Here is a 20459-nt window from a genome sequence, read left to right on the forward strand (position 1 = left end):
AGGAATTTAATACACTCTTATTGGCGTACGCATAGCGTACGTGTCCAGCTATTCGCAAACGTGTCGCTTCAAGGTTTCTTAAACGCCATTAATGTAAAGTGCAGCTTTTTCAACAAAACTCTCTCATCCTCCACCTGTGCGCGACTCTCTCTTCGTTGATAAAAGAAAATTGCGCAGTGCGCCTTCCATTCGTATATATATATATATATATGTGTGTGTATAGGAGGTTCGATGCTTAGTATTTTTAATGGCGCCAAGGTGTTTGCTACCTTGCGCACAGAGGGTTTTACACTGCACGTGACATTTACGAGAGGCGAGCAGAGCCTATTCCTCCATGGAGAAGCGGCGTGGCTGCGTGGCGGCGCGATTTAATATCCGCTTATGACGGCTATGTTTCACGGTTGGAACACCTACTCGGCCCCATTCCGCCCCATCAAGCCCCATAGTGCGTTTAATTTACGTGTTTTCGCGAGTTATTCGTCCCCGCCCTGGCAGCCCTCGTCGAAGAGGGTGAGTTGCCATGACGACGCCTGGCGCGCCGCGGCCGTCCCGATGCCCAATCGTCAGCCATCCACCATATACCCTTACCTCTCGACAAACCATTCTCCACAACAGCACCATATAATATAATTGATCCTCTCTATCTTTTCCACGCTTTTCTCTCCTTTTCTTTCGAAAACGCTCTAACCAATACTATATATATATATATATATATATATATATACACACATAGCATAGATTGCAACGATTGGTATATATGCAAATTGTATTGCGAATACAGACGAAAATCCAACTCGGACTCTCTCGCTCTCTCTCTCTCTCTCTCTCTCTGGGTATAACCGTAAAAGCAGGGAGGGAGGGGTGAAATTTTGCGCGAGACAGTATTGGAAATCCGCGGAAAAGCCAGGTGGAATACCGATCGGAAGCTTGGCGGACCGGATGCAGGGAAATTGTGCAAGAAGAGGGATCGGTAGGAGTGGCAGGAGAGACTCGGATCTCCAACCAGCTCCGCTATGCATCGCTCAATGTCCTCCCACCTCGGTTGCAACTCCTGCAGTGTCACTCGCCAAATTCCACCTGGCCCATGCTGCAACTCCCCCCTTGCTTCTCTTTCCATCAGAGGACACAATTTCACCTACACTGATCTAAACGACCAATGTCCTCTCTCCCCCTCTCTCTGTATATTACAGTCTCTATCTATCTATATCTATATATACATAATACTGCACAAGACGCATTCTGAAAGAAAGTGCACGATCACTCGGAGGTCCAGCTTTGCGCGCATTCTACGCGTGCTATAAATAAATACATGTATATATATGTACACGGTGCATCAGGTACCGTCGGTGTGTATCAGTGACGGTTAAGCGGTAGAAAACTAATATATACAGCCTGGATAATTAAGGAATACCGCGCGAGTACAATCAAGCGCGACGTGTTTTGGGTGAGAATAGCGTTGTCGTCCCTTGCTATATATATATACTGGAGAAAGAAATGGGGTATGCGCGCGGCGACACTCGGAATATCGAGAGAGGGAGGGAGGGAGTACGCGTGCTTTTATCAAGGAGTTAAAAGTTTAAAGTTAAAAGAGAGAGTATACGGAGGCTCCTTTACAAGGAGTCGAGAGGAGGTTTATTGAGACGCATCCATACATACATATATGTATAGATGCGTGTATAAGGGAGGGTGACGGCGGTTCGTTTGCGGCGTTCGCGCTGGCTTGGTCGGTCGGTTCGATTTGGGATGCCGGCTGCAGGCCGGTGCAGCCGGGGACAGCAGAGTCCAGAGGGGCCCAAGGGACTAAAGAGAAGCGAGGCAGAGGAGCAGGAGCGGAACAAGACAGGAGGACATAGCAGCCACGCGATTCTATCTCGTTTAATCGCCAAGTGATCGCATGCAAATCCGCGCGTACCTCTCCCACCGCAGATACGATATTTTGCCTGTAACTATATATATATTTAGTGCGCGCGCTGTGACGCGCCGCGCCGCGCCTCCACCGCATCCACGCACCAGCAGCAACAACACACCCAATAATATCGACCTCTCAGCTGTCTTTGATAAAATCTTCCCTCGCTCTAAGACTACAGCTTTTTTTTTCCTTCCTTCCTTTCATCCCCCCTCCCTACCAGATGTGTATACATGTATATATATACCCAAGCGTCGTTTATCTCGCCTTCTCCCAATAGCCGCCGTACAGATTCTCGGTGGATATGTAATTAAGACGAATCGTTTGATTTTACGCACAATTGACCGAGATGGAAAGTAATTATATTTATAGTACTCGCACAGTATGAAATTAGAAATTTAGTTTGATGTGTGACGAATTAGTCTCTAAATTTCTTATCTAGAATCAACAACTAGTCTTTGATGCATGAAATTTTCAAGCAGTGTTGTTTAATAGTTCAATAAATCGTTTCGGCTATTTTTTGCTAATCGTGTTAATGCAAACAGCGGAAAGATGTCGGGGAGTACATGTGCGCGAGCGAAGAATAAAAGAGCGCCTTATGATTGATTCCTTTATAATATCAAGGAAGCGATCTTGTATGTCTTTCTATTTGTCCAGATGCAGGTTATTTAAGGATGAATAATGCGTAAGAATGTTGGCCATAACCATTAATTAACGATAAAGTGAAAGAAATATTAGACAGTCTATCAAGATCTAATCTATAGGAATTTTATGAGGGAAAATTATGTAACACGCGAGGCACACGTAATCAGTATAAACATTATAATATTTGCACGATAAGCCGCGCAATGATTATTAGGAAGTACAATTATTCTCTATTCGAGGGCATACCTTCTGGAATACAGTTGCACCTACTATATATATATACATATATATATATATATACACATGCGCCTATAATTATTTGCATATATCTGTTCAATTAAAATAACCATCAGGTTCACATTATTACGATACAGCTGTCGTTCGCGAGTAACAAACGTGAAGAGTTGTGGCAAACTCAAAATGTTCTTTAAAAAAATAATAAAAAAAACACAGTGCATTTATTTGTAAGCCAATGAAATAAAAACAGGATAAATACACATTTTTGCAATACTCCTTGTGCAATTTCATCAAATTCATATTTGCTACCAACATCAATCATAGATTTCTAGGCTGGATTCTCTTTATCGTCGAAAAACACATCGAAAAATTTCTTGATACACTTACTGGTTGGCACAAGTGCGATTAATAGTGGGAAGAATAATCATCTGTATAAATATATGTGTTCGTTGGCCACTGGAGCTTATTAATGAACCAACCTTACGCCATAAACGCGCAGACCCCTTAGTGCTAACCGTGTAATTTCTGCTAAAAATCCTCACTTATACCAGTGGATTAATAATGGATGTAAGTAACCGCAACTAAGTGTGAATATTGTTTTCAAGTTTTAGTGAATAGTGCGTGATAATAAAATTGTACCTGCCAGTGAGTGACGTTCCATCTCTCTTTCACCCATTACAAAATTAAATTTCACCTTTCTACCATGCATATGTGCATGGCATGCATGTATGAAATATGCTGCTGTCGGACGTGGACCGAGTATGATCTTTTACAAATATTTTTTAAATTCTCTAATTTAGTAGGAGATTAGATGTGCTTTTTGCCAATCAACAGTTTTAACTATAGCTCAACTGATTTGCACCGTATAAATATTCTTCTGAATTTTTTTACAGCTTTTGGCAAAAGTAATAATCGTGGCTGTAGCTGTAATCATAATGGTTCAATCGCATTTGGCGCCCTCAGCATCGGTAACTGACAAGTTTGATCCAGTGGGCGTCTAAAGAAATGTTTTCTTCTATATATATATATATATAAGTGGGTCTACCTCCCCCTACCAGGATCCAGGAACGCTTCGTTACGTGAAATGTTACAGAAATCGTCATTGCGGATTAATTGTTTCCGGATGCATCGCTACAATGTTTTAAATGTGTAACCACATCGGGAACCCGAAAAGAAACGTTCCGCGTGTTCTATTTTAAAGTTTTACCAGAAAACGACCTTCACGCGTGTCCTGTGGATTTTATAGAAACAATTATTATAAACTGATAATGAACATCTGTGTTATGTAAAGTACTGGTGGCCGAATTCTTAATGGCAACAAAATTTGATAAGCTAATCGAAGCTTTGACTTAATTGTACATTTCGCAAACTCTCCTTAAAAACTCTTCTATTCGTCTTGAAGAAGAGCAGTACAAACTATTTTTAATGTGTAATGTTGGCGCTTTTAGAATAGTATTATACATAGTTTAGTGAAAATATGACGACAAACTTGTAGCAATAAAACATTATTTTCATCATGACACACAATTATACATTATATAATATAAAAATAATCTCTTGCTGTTTTTTCTTAAAAAGTCAAATTCCTCTAACAATAAAATGCTGCAACTCAATCGTTTGCAGTATATAAATAAGAGACGCGTAAAGTATATGGTCGTTGGTATTGAATAAGAGACACGAGAATGATCCCTGGATAATCAGAAATCAATCGTAGGGCGTACGCGCGCATTCCTGAAGAGGAGCTCTAAACACCGTGGTTGTCCATTTGTGACATATCATTGTACGTTGAGGATCGCGACTAGCAGGAATGTCCGAATCATCCTCCCTAATTTCTCTGGTCATCCCGATCGTTCTAGAGTTCCATATTCCAAGCGCGTGTGGGGGTGCACTCGTATACATATACATATACATTTCGGAAATACGTAACTCTGCATATAGGAACGAAGATGGCGATCGGAGATGATGATGATCGGGGACGATGTTGAGCGTGCGATACAGAAGGCATCCTGCACTGCAGGTAGCACTACGGGGGACTCTGTCAACATGCTTTATTATCTTTCATTTTATCTCCATCTCTATAAATCCCCTTGGTGTATTTTCTTTTTTTTTATTCATATAACCAATACAGGATAATCATCGCTCCACTTGAAACGTCTCCAACGAAAAATCTACCGATTATTAAACTCGACGCGTTGCACAAATCTCTTCGGAAACAAGAATTACAATCGTTTAATATAGGATTTCTTCTGCGAGATTCTTCATCATTGGCTTTCTCTCTCTCTTGTTTCTTTGATGGATTATACGAAGAAGAGAATATTATGATTTGAAATTGCGAGAAAATTGATTTTTTTAGTGGAACGTATATAAAGGACTATTTTCTCTGTGAATCATAAATTTGAGTCGTGGGATAGTACGGGCACCTTGCGTGGGGTCCAGAACTCGGACGGAGGTCAGTCGAGTCTCTACGGTGTACGCAGGTACGGTCAAGCCACGTTGACATCGTTCTCGATGGAACGCTCTTGATCGGTGACCCCAGCCAAATGACTCTTCAAAATATTCTCTCTCTCTCTCTCTCTTTCTTTTTCTTTTTCTATCAATCTATGTTATCTATCCCCCTTCCCTCATCCTTTGACATCTCTCTATATACCAATAAAATAACTCACCACTATTTGTATCGGACGGAAGAATTTTCTAAACCGATCCTGAATAAATTATTCGCGCGATGTCGCTAGTTCAAAAATGACAAACAAATGAATTATAACCAAGGTGCAGACATTGTGAATTTTCCAAAGTGTAGCACCTAGGTAAAAGAAGGGGGGGGGTGTATAGTTTAAGTGGAGCCTCGTTGACGTAGCTGACGAGGATCGGAAAGGCTCGTCGGACGATGAAGCTCACCTCGTTGTGTTTTTGCTCTGCATAAATGATGAGCTCGGGTATTTTAATGAAGACATTCCACGAACGCTTGCTGGCTCGGCTCTCGGCTCTCGGCTCCTTGGCGCACGACGAGAGGAGAGACCAAGCTCGCTCAAATAGACACGTTCTTGGCTCTGCTTTTCTCATCTCTCTCTCTCTCTCTCTCTCTCTCTCACTCTCCCTCTCGATTCTTTTAGCTTAAGAGTGAGGAAAACGATGTACCAGGGCAAATTCTTGCATTTCTATGCAATATAGTGATAATAAAATAGGTGTTCGAAGAAAAAATCACTATTGTACGATTAACGAAGATCATATGTGCAGTATAATGTTGAAGAGAGAGAAAGGGGATGAGATGTGCGTTTTATGCCAAAGGGAATGAACAGAGAGAACTCTCTATATGGAGGGGATTTTGTTTGGTCGCTAGTGTTTCACGCGACTAATACCGTGTGGAGCCTTATTTTCCATTGGTAGCGTCGATTTCACGGCACTTTGCTTATTTGTGGATCACGGTTTGGAGCATCTCGACAATGGTAGTTGCTATATAGGTTGAGCACACGTGTCTTTGAAGCTAATAGGAGGGGTGGAGGGAGAGATTCGGTCGCATTCGAGTCACGTCTCATTTGGCGCATTCATCCTCAGTGCCAATGTGCGCAGTGGGGTCCACGAAACACACATACACACACGAATGCTAGCTTCTCTACAGAAAATTGCGACTGCGCGAAAGGGACGGTAGTAAAAGGGCAGCAGGTGCATCGTCATTCGTGAAAAATCATGCTAATCGCTCGACTCTGACAATCAACTGCTTTATTATCATACGGCTAATAAAGAGCTTTGTGTCGTCATCGACCTCTCCAGCGATATAATCATTCGCGGTTAATTTTTAATTGTTGTACATATATCCTTAGAGAGAAAGAGGGAGAGAGAATCAGTGAATTTATATAGAAGAGTATTTAAGAGGATGTAAAAGGATCCCGGGACTGGAGGCAGGCAGGCATCGAGCGAGCGAGAGAGGACAAGACACGACACGACACACTGTAACCATGCACGGAGTAAACACAGAGGAGAGACGTAGGACAGGCTCGCTTCGCTTCGCTCTGGCCTGCTCCTCTCTCTCTCTAAGGTGACACCGCCGAAATATTCTCGTCGGCATTCCTAGACGTTTTTTCAGCCTTTGTCGAGCGCGGCGTCACTATGTCATCGAGGCCACTGCTGGGAGCCGATTGCTCGATTGCCATCGACCCCTCCTCCTTCCAATCTCTTCTTTCTCCATTTTCCACCCTCTTGTACAACGCACCTCGATACTTGGATATTTTATTATCTCATCGCTATGCACACAGAGTAATTGCATCTCTCTCTCTCTCTCTCTCTCTCTCTATATATATATATATATATATATATATATATATATGTATAGTAGAGTAATTGGAGATTTGTTGATTTCAATTGAGAAATCGTGTCTGGTAGAGGAAAAACGCACGTGCCTCCTCTCTCTCTCTCTCTCTCTTTCTCTGTCAGGTTTTATGGTCGATGAGAAATGATGCGGAAGATTGCAGGATGAGTGGAGGTCGGCGCAAAGCAGTATTAATATTCACATTCACGGTTGGCGCATTTATTCCCTTGGTGCAATATCAATAACGTGACCCCATCAGTTCACCATCTAGGGGGCTGACCGATGCTCGTCTCGTCTATATAACTATATACATATACATATATATACGTACTAAGGGAGTACTCGATTATCCCCCCCCCCCCCACATACGCATGTCTGGTATTTAATTACCGTGAATTTAGATTTGTACACATACATATATCTTCCGCTGATTTCTTTACCAAACAACAGACTGATGAATGTAAAAATGCATCGAAGAAAAGCTATGTTATAGTTACGATGGTAATACAGTGTACGTCTTGCGAGGAGTGTAAATTTAGGTGTACAAATATTTGATGAATTTTTATGTAAATCAGCTGATGCGATAAGTTTGATTTGGAAAATTAAAAGACACGTGCTGTTTATATGTATATGTAAAATAAGTGAGAGAGAAGCGAAAGACATCTGGCCGGATCTTCGATAGATTTCCTTTACACGTGTCGTCTGACCCTCGCTTGACTTTCCTTGGTCGAATCGGCCGAGCGTCAACATTGCGGAAGCCGCTCTACGTATATAAGGACTAATGAAACGAGAAGCCGAGCAATTAACGCTGTCGCTTCCTATTTATCGAAGAAACGACGAGTAGCTTCGTAAGAGCGCAAGAGCGTACTTTTCTTCCTCTTCTCGGTATATAAATATCGTTTACGTGGACTTTCGCATAGCGTTGCGATTAATCGGAGAGCAATTAGAGTTTTTGAGAAACATCGAGTCTCGTTTGACCCGTTGTTCGGGCTTTCTCAAATGCGCTAATCAATTCTACTGGTATTAATAGGTTTTGCTATCTCTTATAGAGAGTCTATACATGTGTGTATGTGTATAAACGTAGAGGAGCCTTGATGTCGTTGTATATATCAGCAGCGAAATGATAATCTTGATTCTTGCGTCTACGTGGATTCCAATAAACGGTAGCCACCACTAAATCTACCAAATAATCAAATAAATCTTGGAGTATAGAGGTGAAGAGGAGGGCTAGTTTCGATCTTGAGATAAGAGGGACCGAAAGCGATATAGTGGCAAGAATGAGGGGAGCCGGGAGACAATGAGAGAGAGAGAGAGAGAGAAGCAAAAGATTTACCGTGTAGCCTGACGTTTTCCATCCTCCTGTAATTATCGGACCTACTTCCACTCAATGTCTGCCTTTATTCAGCCGATAATTTCTTCGACAACCCCGATAAATCTTTTATTTTCACTCCGGACATTAATTACTCTTTCCTCGATCCTTCTTAACCATATATCCATCGTATATATTCAAATGAGATTGTAATCCCTGAGAAAATTGTCCCTTCTAAACGAAACAATCATAATTGCTCATTATTTTTATGATCGATAAAGAAGCTGTTTAATCAAGTGTATCCTACATTAATGTGTAATGAGCGTTTGGATAGTAGCTGTGTGCTTTGCTTTGATTTTAAATAAATATATAGATGAGATGTGTTAGAGATTAATATGATAGCGGAGAGTATCGGTTTTGTTATTTTTCCAAGACTCTCTTTCCCATATGCGGTTGGTGGCTCGCGGGCAACAGCACTATACGCTTGGATACAAATAGGACATTGCTCTGCTCGCGCATAAATCAGTCTGTCCTGTTTCTTTTGGAGAGCGTATGATTTGTGCGCTTCGTTACACAATCGCGTATGTGGAGGGCTAGACGGCCTGGAAAAAGCACGCGCAGGAAACCACGTGAGGCCCACGTGCAGCCTTCCAAAGAATGGCCGTATTCCTAATAACCAACGCGTATACTTCCTCACTCTTCGAGGCACATTACAGATTCGCGCAGGCCGATTTTTCTCAACTTTCACGCATAGGCTAACTATGTATATGCAATGATTACAGGCCATCCTTCACTTTTCCCACCTTATCCTGTGTGTATCGTAGCAATAATTTAATTTACACAACCCATGAAATATTTCTACGGTACCAGGATAATGATGACGAGGTACGAAGCGAACAGATTCTCAAAAAAGAGACAAAGAAACATTCTCATTTTTTCGTACAGCCTTTAATGTTTTTGCCATTTGGAGAAGGATCGGAATAATTTTGCGGTGGCCATGTGGTGTTATGATACAATAATTGTAATAATTATAATAATAATAATAATAATAGTACTATATGGCAAGATCATTGGTCAATAAATACTTCGCTTAAGCTTTAAGCTAAATTCACCAAATAATTATAATAGCTCCTTCGTGTTTTATCTGAAATATAATATTGTGTATGGTATTTATTATGTATATATATATATGTATATATATATACGCATTTATATAAATCGGTAAACGCGAATTTATTCACATATCGCAGCGACAAGCCAACAGCTAACAAGACTCGCTTTAATTAAAAGAAATGAAAGAGAACAAAAAAAATTAAAAAAAAGACAGTTTGGCGATCGATCATATTTATTATTCAAGGAACATGGACCTTTCTGGACGAATAAACGCAGACTTATCGAATCCTGTGATACAATAGTTATGACGCGAAAGATGGACGTATCCAGGGAGAAAAGATTCACCGTGACGTCGATCGTTTCACAACTGACACAATGCGTTTTATCTTCGCAGTACCGTTTGCACAGGCGCTGGTTCTCGATAGCTGCAGCCAATTGAAAATTGTGCAATTGGAAAGAAATCCGTTGGTGAAAGACTCTGTTTAATTCTCGAGCGTCGTTATAGCGCAATAACATACATTTATACAAAAGCTTTAGCCCGGGCCTGATTGGATCTCGCACGAAGAAATTGCGCAAGAGAATGTCCAATTAATTATTTGGAAAATTTAGACACGTTTAACTCTAATTCCCTACTAGCTATGTGAACTAGAGATTTCTTTTCAGCATATCGGACAACAGTCACTAAGGTAATAGTGCGCGCAATTGCCTATATAATACTATAATCCGAGATTACGCTAATAGTAGAATCCTTAAGAGACTTCTTAGGTAACACTATGTACACTTTGAAAAGCTGTCCTCGACGATTCTCTTCTCTTCGGTTCCTTCCATTCAATCCGTTTTCAAGGGCTACCACAGCCACACTCCCCTCTACCTCGAACAGTTGCAAGAAAATTTCATTTTCTATAATCACGAGCAAGCAGCGTCCTTCCAGGTACTCCTCTTCGCGACGTCCTTGAAAAATCCGGAAGTCGAGGAAGCAGCACTGGGTCGTCGCTTTCTTCAACTTTTCACCAGTAATTTCCCATTCTGTACACTCTCAATGGACGAATCTCGCAGGTAAATCACGACAACCACCGTTCTCCAAACTCTTTGGATTCTTCGAGGGACCTTGCGAATTCACCCAAGCCATACGAGACTCCACTACTGGACTCTAAAACCAATAGAGATCCTTCGAATCTTGAACCTGCGACTCCAGACCTGCAACAAAAGATTGATTAGAATTTCCTGCAATGTTTATATTAATCTCTACTATAGATTATCGGTATGTCTCGAAGGGAGGAAGGGATGATAATTCTTCGACTTTGCATGTACACTTCTAGTCCTGCAATTGATTTAGAAACCGATGAAATATCAATGCTGATCGATATAGAGTTTTTTCTGTGGAGGGAAAGGTACAAATTGTTTAGAGTTGGAAAAACTGGTCGATCTCGAAATGATCTCTCGAGCGAGTGCGCGTAATAAAAGAAGAGGAGACGAGAGGAGATTTTGACGGATGCGAGGGTGCAGAACTGGTGATGGCGCCCGCTGAGCAACACGAACGTACAAAGCGAAGAGAAGCATGGACGGACGACTGAGACGACCGAGACGATCGAGACGAGCCAAGATCCATGCTTGATCTTCGATGTCACGAGATCGACCGGTTAAGATCTCATGTTCATCCTGAAATCCCTACTGCGCGAGCCTCCAACTTTATCTCTCCTCTCCGATCTTGATACACAGTCAAAGGCTAACAACTCTTCGGGCTCATCTCGCAAAGGATACTTATTTATAATAAAAACGCCAACTATTCGCGCGAAAATCAAACGAACCATTCCAACGTCCCTCGCTAACCTGGCACTCACGTGTTTATTCATCTGGAAAACTTTGCTTATAATCAAAGCATTTATATTACACACATGTATAAACCTACACGATCAACTTTGGAAAATTCGCGACAGACGGATGCGAGCATGCGATTAAAAAGCTGTAATGAAGACGCACGTGTCGGCACGTGGACCGTTGTTATATACCTGTCTCTCAGAGTCACCTATGCTTCAATCTATATAGATACATGGAGACTCTGAAGGACCGACGAAAAAAACATCAATAAAAGACTCGAGCGAACGTCCAAGTATTATTCGATGTAAGCTCACTGAGCTGGAAAATGGTAGCCTCGCAGGGGTCAAAGATCACGATAAGCTCTTCGTATCTCTTATTCATTTCTCAGCAATATTCTCCTACAAACGATTTTACTTCATAATTAAAATTCTCCCCGTTTACCATTATATTATAGCACAGTATTATATATATACATATAGATAATGGTGTACGAGTGGGGGGATGAGACCGTGAGAAAATGTTGCGAGAGTTAATATAATTGGGACTCTATGCTTATTGCAGTATGGTATATGTATATAATGGATCGAGATTGAAAGTATGATATATTTTGTGGATATTTCAAGTTATTAGAGAATTAATGGATTTGACGGTGAAACGTGTGCGGGACACCCCATGGTGTGTAGAGGACTGACTGACTGACTGGTGGGTAGGTCGTGTCATAGGAAGTTGGCTCGGTAAATGCTGCTTATAGGAGGGTGGGACCATCCATAGAGGATGACTTGGCAAACACCAGCAATATTCTCTCGTGTTATCCGACGCACAATTTAACCAAGAAGCCCCAATAGCTCTGGCATTTTGTCCGAGCATATTGCTCCGCACGCTCGAAACATTTTATCGACACATAAATATTCCCCACGCTATCCATATACCTCATTCTCCTCTATATTGTCATCGCATAAACAACCAACTTCCAAATGATTCTCACGTTTATTACATATATGCACGATGTGTGTGTGTATATATACATATATATTTATATAATTTTGCACCGTCGAGAAGAATTCTTTGGGATTTAATGAGAAATTCAATGCGGAGGAGAGAGTCTCGAGATAACACAAGTGCGCGCGCGAGGGCACGCGGAGCAGATACTATTGTGCACGAATGTTTCCGTTTTCAATATGAAAGCGCTCGATATCAAAGGCCACTGTGAAATGCTACAAAAGGGAGCTCCCTTCAGGCGCTACAGAAAGTACAGAAAGCTCCATCCCTCGCCTTTCAATTCTCAAGGAAATTCGAAATGAAAGAAAGTTTTGTTTAGCCTGATACTGGAAAGACCCGATGCTTTCATTCTGGCATTTTTCGTGGTTTCTTTTCTTATCTATATATATATATATATATATATATAATATGCTGCAAGATCACTGCAATCTCGCTTAAATGTGGTCGTATCGGTCCTTGGTTTAGTTTCGTTATTGTTTAAGATTGCGCGTTGAAGGGGTAGTTTTGTAGCTGAGGGGAGAATAGAGACGAGTTTTTCGGGGGTGTTGAGCGTTCAGAGTTCAATTAAATGGAACTACGCGATGGTATTTGAGAATGAAAATTCGAACGGGGATGTGCATAGGAAGAGCATTGTAACGCGATGACCCTTATCAATGAGGGTCAGACCCTCCACCGGCTGGAATCCAATATACTCGCGGTGTAAGGCAAACTCCCTGCTCTCCAGACTATAATAGTAGTCCTGAGACCCCTCTCGACTCGCTTGCTTACATGTATCGATGAGAGTTATGAGCAAACGTGAAAAATTAACCTTCGGACTATTATGAATTATCACCATGCTATTACGTCAGGAGCCCCTCCTACATCCTTTAATGAAATTTCTTGATAATAATTATTGAAATTGCATGTGATTTAAAAAAAATTCCACCTAAAGATGCAAGCAAAACTTTGCGATTCCTTTTGATTTTTGCAATTATTTAGAGTGAGAGAGAAAGAGAGAGAGTGTAAAGTTTGCGCATTGCGCTCTCCGAGAGAGCGTTGGGGATGTATTTGACGCGAAGAGAGCGACTCGCGCGAGATCGATATAGTCTCGAGGAGAGGAGAGAGAGAGAGAGAGAGAGAGCGACCACTCCCTCCAACCTGCCTGCTGACCAATCGAGGCAGGCTGGCCATCCCCCCGGATGCCTCCCTCCCTCCTCGTTCTCTCTCTCTCTCTCTCTCTTTCCTATACATCTCTTTGACTCGCTCTCTCCCTTGCTCTCACTCTTCCTCCTTTCAACTCTCCTCTTTTAGAGCGCGCGCCGGCCGCTGCTATTCCCGAGAATTACGTGACGTCACAGCCGACAGACGCCATTTTCAAGGCGCGTGCCAGAAAACTCCCCAAGTACGCACCACTAGCGTTCCCTCTGCTCCGAGACCAATCTCTCCTCGGCTATACTATACTCTCTCTTTCTCTATGTGTACATGTATCTTAATACCACCACAATATCGCGCTTCCGCACAAATCGAACCATCTCGATTGATTCTGCGATTCTTCGTTCCACGCTGAATGCCACCCTTCTCCTTTTTCCCTTAATATTTCAAAAACAAATAACGTGATTCAATCAAACCTCCAGAGATTTTTATCCTTCCTATAAGCACAATTGAAAAAGTGTAACTTTTACAAAACCAGTGAAGAAGTTGACTCTGTACACTATATGTATATTAGGTGGCTCAATTTCTTATTCTCATATTGTACATACGCGATTCCTTATTTGCATGGCGCGACGAGCCTCGGTACTCTATAGCTATAGATTTCTAGATTACACGCGGAGAGTCGAGAAAACTATGCGAGGTTAAATGAAAGTGCGGTATCTAAAAGAGTGACGATTAAGATTTTTATTTTTCTCAACATTAATCAAGCGGTTCGCCTGGAGGTGCCATCTTGGCAGTTGAAGAAGACTCTTCTGCTGATAAAGCTCTATCGAAAGAATGATCGAAGAGCCGCGATAAAGAGTTTTGCTCGCGCGGGAGTAGCTGCGAGCTAGCGGAACAAAATTTCAGGCTACAACGCGTGATTCTCGCTAATATCTCTGATCCGGAAGTGCATGCCTCTGAAATCTATTGCTTCCGAGCACGAAATTACTCTCTGACAAGACCACCTCTAAATCAAGCTGAATTTTTATCGTCGATAGATCATTCCGTAGATATAAAGCCAAGCCACGCCCACGCATACATAGATATAAACTGTACACTGTATTCTCTCCGCATTCTATAAAATTATAAATTCTAAACTTTTATATTTATGCATATATTATGTATCGTTCTCCGGCGAGAAAACTATAATCATTTGCAAAGATTTAATAATTCTCTATAAAATGTTCATTGATTTGACATACGCTGACAGACAAGAGCGCGTTAATATTGCAACTGCTGAATATATGCTCGATGAAAGTTTCACTCTTGGGGAGTAGCGGTCCGATTAGGAGTTTGCGTGGAACGCGCGTAAACTCGCCGTTTGCGGTTAGGTAGTTGTGCGTGCGTAAATGGCAAAACCGATAGAAACTTTCCGTCCCGTTTAGATTCTCTCTCTCTTGTCCTATTTATTCGCTATACGTTATGCATTAATCGTACAGGGTATCCCTGGCGATAAACTGAGCAAAAGAAGTCGGAGCAAGAGCGAAAAGTGAAAGAGAGCTGGCTCAAATCGAGGGGACAAATAAAGATGGAGAAGAGAATTAAGGCCAGCGGTTGCAAAGTTCAATTAAGCTTAATTAAAGAGTGTCGCTCGCGGTAGAGGAGTTTCAACAGAGATTAGCTATTGGGATATAAACGCGCTTGCGGGGTGCTGTAATGAGAATTGGTCGATGTTCCTATACCTATATCTATATATAAGCAGGAAAGTTGGAGATTTTCTGGAAAAGCCTGCGAAAGAAGTTGAACGTGGTCGGTAAGGTGATATTGAAAAAAAGATGAGCGAGGATAAATAAAGAGGGGGGGGGGGGGGGGGGGAGCAATGAAAGGTGGCATTATAGCGCGTAAGAGAGGAGAGAAACGCGGCGGGTCAGAGCGGTGTGTTTCTACTTGTCAGCAGATAATTGCGATTTATTTCTCTTAATCGCGCTTAAACGGTAGCCAATTTATGCCGTTCAAGTTAATTTACGCAATTATATAATTACAGTGGCGGCCGCGAGAAGGCCTAATCGAGGTCTTCGCCGCTGGGTAATGGCGGCACTTAAATTTAAAGACACGTACGCGGGATCTCTCCGAGCAGCAGCAGCTCATCCCCTCCGCGTTATAGCCACGACCATTGTCTCCACTCGATTCTTATTGCACACATCCCGGGAAGAGGAGCGAGCAGCTCCATTTCTACCCCTTGCGGATGCTTCGCGCCACCCTTACGGTTTCCGTCACGACGCGCCGCACCGCGCATCACGCGCCCTACTCCGAACCAACAAACTTTTATCGTCCCGCGCAATCGCATCATCGTCCTCCCCCCTCCTCTCGTACAGAGCCCTCTCGCTGTACTCCATAGGGCGGAACACACGCTATACAGCTCTCATCTATCGAAACACTCATAATTATTTATTCTCGCGAAGCAACAATCCATTCCAATTGCGATTCTAATTGCAAATGACTCGTTGGGATGGATCAATTTGTCAATTAACGAGGCAATGGTGCTCGATGCTACTAATCTCTATAATATGTATTAGATGGTGGTAGCGCATGCATGGTTGTACGGTAGCACACGTCACCTGGAATAGTGGACGTTGTCTGCATTCCCCTAAGCAAATTCTTGAAAACTCGTTTGGTCGGTCCAACCGCAGAAAGCAACTCTCAATCTGTCCCATAAAGTGAGACGCCTGCGCGAACCTCAGCCTCCCCTAAATTGGTCCTAACTCCTAACGAGTCTCCTACGACCATCCTCGACGACTGTCATTAAACGTCAAACTATTCAAATTTTCTATGACAAATGAGAGTCGCGAGGACCAACTTCCTAAACTCGTTTCTCTTAAATCTGCCTGTAATATCATACTACATGGCCTTTCCTCCAATTCACGATTAATCTATCTCACTATCTCTCTCTCTCTGTTTCTGTTTCTATTTCTGTTTCTGTTTCTTATATACAGAAGCACGTTGCAAAAGAGGTTTTCCAAGGGTAGAGGAGGGAGGTGTGTCAGTGGTGCGAAATCGGTGAGATTCAATCACCGCAGGGATGAGCCCTAGGGAGCGAGTTTGATATCGATCTCGCGCAGAAACATCGAGTCTCGCTGCATGTTATATTTCAATATGGAAGGAGTTTTGTCAGTTTATTCAGGGAACATATAGTTTCTTCGATAATAAAGAAGATGAAGTTTAAGTGTGTACCATATAGAGATGGAGAGATGGCGAAATTTTGGTAAATTTATAAGAAGAATAAAGCGATGTTGAGAGAGATAAGAAGAGAGGTGGATTAGGCATTAAAGAATTTTATGCCAAGCTCGTAAAACGCTCGGGGACATTTACGGTTTTCGGATAAAAGAGCGTGACTGCTCGCTCGTAGCAATGTGACGTGGCGTTGAGGCAAAGGGTCGCGTGACGTGACTTTTTAGTGCAGCAGCGATCGTTCTCAAGGGGAAGAGCGAGAGAAGGGAGGAGGCATGTGACTCTGACTTTCCGAGTGCGCCTTCTCTCTTCCCATAGTACAGGGTACAATATATATATATATATATATATATATGTATACACTATGGATATGGGTGATCGTGCAGCGTGCAGACAAATGGGAGTGGTCTCCGCAATCAGAATGGGCGTGGTGTTGCGCTCTTTTAACACGCGTTCCAATCTTCTAACTGCATCCTATATAATGATAACACCTAAAGGACAAATGGTATCTTCCAAAATTCTGACACATATATTTAGGCAAAATGCTGTTCCAACTGATCGATAGACGCACGATGAAAGAAAAATGACTATATATATAAGAATTAATCGTTGGATATGTAGATTGTAATTGAGCATCGGGTAGCACGATAGGGTTTGGGAGTTTTATTGAAATATCCCAGTAGGTGAGAGAATCTGTGCCCGTACCTATAGTATATACATATAGGGGGTTGAGGCTAGTTTGCTCTCTTCTAATTGTATATATATATATATATATATAGAGAGAGAGAGAGAGAGAGAGAGGTAGAGATTCCTCGAGCGGCGCATTTGAAGTGGGTGAAGAATATTTAGTGGAGAAGAAATGAGGTTTTTAGAACGATCTTGCAGTAAATCAGGAGATTCGGCATCATTTGAAGCTTTTAAAGGGGAGGAAGGGTCTTCTCTCCCCCTCCGCCCCTCCGGGGCGCTCCGAGTGGTCTCTCTTCTCGGTGTCTTATATAATTCCAGCATGGAGAGTCGGCGGAATCTTTTTGCGCGGATGTGTCCCGAGCACCTCGAGGAGTCGAGCGAAATGTTTTACGGTCCGCTCGCGTCTTTTTGTCGTCGGGATGATTTCGGGGAGGGGAGGAACTATATCGGGGCCGGGGCAGGGCCCATTAAGCTCTTATTAATTGCGAGCATCCAAGGAACCGACCGGCTTTCTTGCTATACCTGCCCGACCATTCCCCTTTTGCCAATTTTGTCACATTCGTCTCCCCCCACCCCTTATACATGCGTCAGAAGGAAATGCGAGACTGCGGGATACTCACCGGAAAGGGGCGCGTAAGGCCCGTGTGGGTAAGGGGGTGCCGAGGAGGCATCCACCAGGGATTGCGAGGGTGTCGTCGACGTCCAGTCCTTGTAGGAAGCCGCCGCGTGCGCGTGATGCGCCGCGTGATGAGACGTGTGGTGCCCGAGTCCTCTAGCGCCACCCAACAGCAATCCACCGTAACTCGCAGCGGCCGCCATGTTATGATGATGGTACTCGTGTACCGCTCTGTAACAACATCCCACCCCCCCTTCTGCGTTAGCTCGCCTCTTTGCTTGTCGATATAAAATAACAACAAAATTAACGAATAAAAGATGGAGTCAACTATTGCCACTGAAACTTGAAGAGAGAGAGAGAGGGGAGGGGGGGGGGGGAGGACAAAAATCCCTGATTCCATAGCGCTTTTCAAGCACCGGTGACAGACTGGTAATTTATACGCAGTCCGATGCCGGATCAGTGCTAAAGATCTCTAAGGTACCTGCTCCCGACGGTTTTCTGTATTTTTCACGTCTCTCTCTCTCTCTCTCTCTCTCTCTCTCTCTTTCTCCCTCTCTTTCCTCTTTGTCCTGCAGTTTGTTTTACGAGTAACGCTATCCTTCTCTCTAATTTATCCTGCCTTCTTTCACGCACAAGACTATGCGTCTATGTCGCCGCTCGCTTATTTATGGCAGTTAGTCCTGTCGAGCTATCGTGTAATGAGCGTATCAGGCTGCGTTAGTTTGCCGTAATATTTCGTATGAATTTTATCCTTTAATCGCTACCCTACCGGGGTCCTTAATCATTTTTCAACTTACTTTCGGTTTAATCTGTAACCTACACACTTATATGTATATAATTAAAAGTTTAATCTTACCTGTGATGATACTGCGGGTAATGGGGATGCCACGGATCCGTCGGGTATTCGTAGACATCGCCGGGATGTTGACTATTCCAAAAGGACGGCGGAAAGTTCCTCATGGACATTGGTGAAATATTTTCTGCAAATGGATCATCGTCAGGCGCGTAAAACAAATTATTTTCACTCGCCGAGCAATCTCGATCATTTTCTAATTATATCAATTATGCTACATGTATTATAATATCTGTCGGTTGATTCACTCACACAACACCATATAGCATGGAATTAAAGCTCTGTGTACGGCTGTAAGGGAAGGATGGGATAAACGAGTATAGATCGCGGTAGTGGACTGTGGAATCCCACGGGATCGAACTGTCGGATAGAAAGGTACCGCTCGCTTGTTTTACAAGGGCCCACTCCGAAGCCAGAAGCTTGTCGCCTAAGATGCGACTCACCTTCTTCCTTCTTTCAGGAATTCTCTCTCTCTCTCTCTCTCTCCTTACACACACATACACACACACATATATTCACGTACAGGCACGATTGATCGAAATGAATTTTTTTACCGAGCTTATCCGCATCGCGAGCCTCGTGAATTAACACTCTAGGTTCGATTCTTCACTGATGATTAGCAAACGAGAATATATATAAAAATATGAATATTTAGCCAGAAGAAGAAGATTTGCGAAAATGGGGGGATCCTAAGGTTTGTTGTCGTGTGTAGTCTATAGCTATAGGTACGTATATACATATATTGTAATTCGGGGCCGTATTGGCTCGTTCCCGTAACGACTGACCCACGACACGTCGCCGTATAAAGAAGCCGGGGGACCGCATTGTTTCCCACGCGTGGAATGTTCCAAGGATAGGTTGGTTGGTTGGTTGGAGGAGAGAACGCGCGTCGTTGAGAGAGAGAGAGAGAGAGAGAGAGAGAGAGCAGCAACGGCAGCAGCAACAGCAGCAGGAGTGTTAAGTAAAATATGCTTGCCGGCCATGTCCAGCGCAACCGGTCACGGATTGGCTCGCCGAACCGCAACAGCGTCTTCGCTATGGCCCATCATCCACCATCGCTAACTATAGCGTTAAATATTGCCATTTACTCGCCGCTCGATCTCACAGATAAGCCATCCTCGCTCTGCAGCGGATCGCCGCCGATCCGAACCTTCCCCTTTACTTTAATCCCCACCCCCTACCCATCCCTCTCTCACCTTCCCCTCTCTACACTTTTTTCTCTACCTCATCGACACCGCAAATCCTCTACATATACATATGCGCGCTAGCTTCTCTCTCATTCTTTAATTTCTTTTATCTCGAAAGTTCTCTTACACCGTCTTTATTCGCTATTTTCTCTCCCTCTCTCTCTCTCTCTCTCTCTCTCTCTCTCTCTCCGTGATCCCGTCCAACCTCTTCCTCATTTGCTCTTTCTTGTATAGAGTCCGATTCGGAGCTTGGACGACTTTCCTTTATTTATTAACGCAATTAAAGAAACAGAGTGTCGGGCGTCCGTGGCTTTCTTCTGTGCCGATGCGCGGTGCCGCAAGAGCGGCGGAGGGCTCTCGGGGTATGAGAGAGAGAGAGAGAGAGAGAGAGAGGGGCCAGTGGCCGTCCTCGGTCCGCGTGTGCACCGGCGAGATGAAGGGAGGG

At 43.1% G+C, this 20459-nt stretch overlaps 1 protein-coding gene across 2 annotated transcripts in view; it reads right to left on the bottom strand.

Moving 5' to 3' along the window:
- Window positions 1-9359: 9359 nt before the first annotated feature.
- The window catches only part of vg (vestigial), a 57666-nt gene continuing 46566 nt past the window's right edge, over window positions 9360-20459 (bottom strand). For both annotated transcript variants that reach the window (XM_066732515.1, XM_066732514.1), the window contains 3 exons: window positions 18831-18954; window positions 17979-18205; window positions 9360-10710 (listed from right to left, as the gene is read on the bottom strand). In XM_066732515.1, coding sequence (XP_066588612.1) covers window positions 10664-10710; window positions 17979-18205; window positions 18831-18954 — 398 coding nt within the window. In that variant the 3' untranslated portion in view covers window positions 9360-10663. The remainder of the gene's footprint in view (window positions 10711-17978; window positions 18206-18830; window positions 18955-20459) is intronic.

The sequence above is a fragment of the Prorops nasuta genome, unplaced genomic scaffold (assembly GCF_024137725.1).
Source record: "Prorops nasuta isolate Cenicafe-Biocafe unplaced genomic scaffold, Cenicafe_Pnas_1.2 PNAS00010, whole genome shotgun sequence".
In the NCBI taxonomy this organism is placed as follows: domain Eukaryota; kingdom Metazoa; phylum Arthropoda; class Insecta; order Hymenoptera; family Bethylidae; genus Prorops; species Prorops nasuta.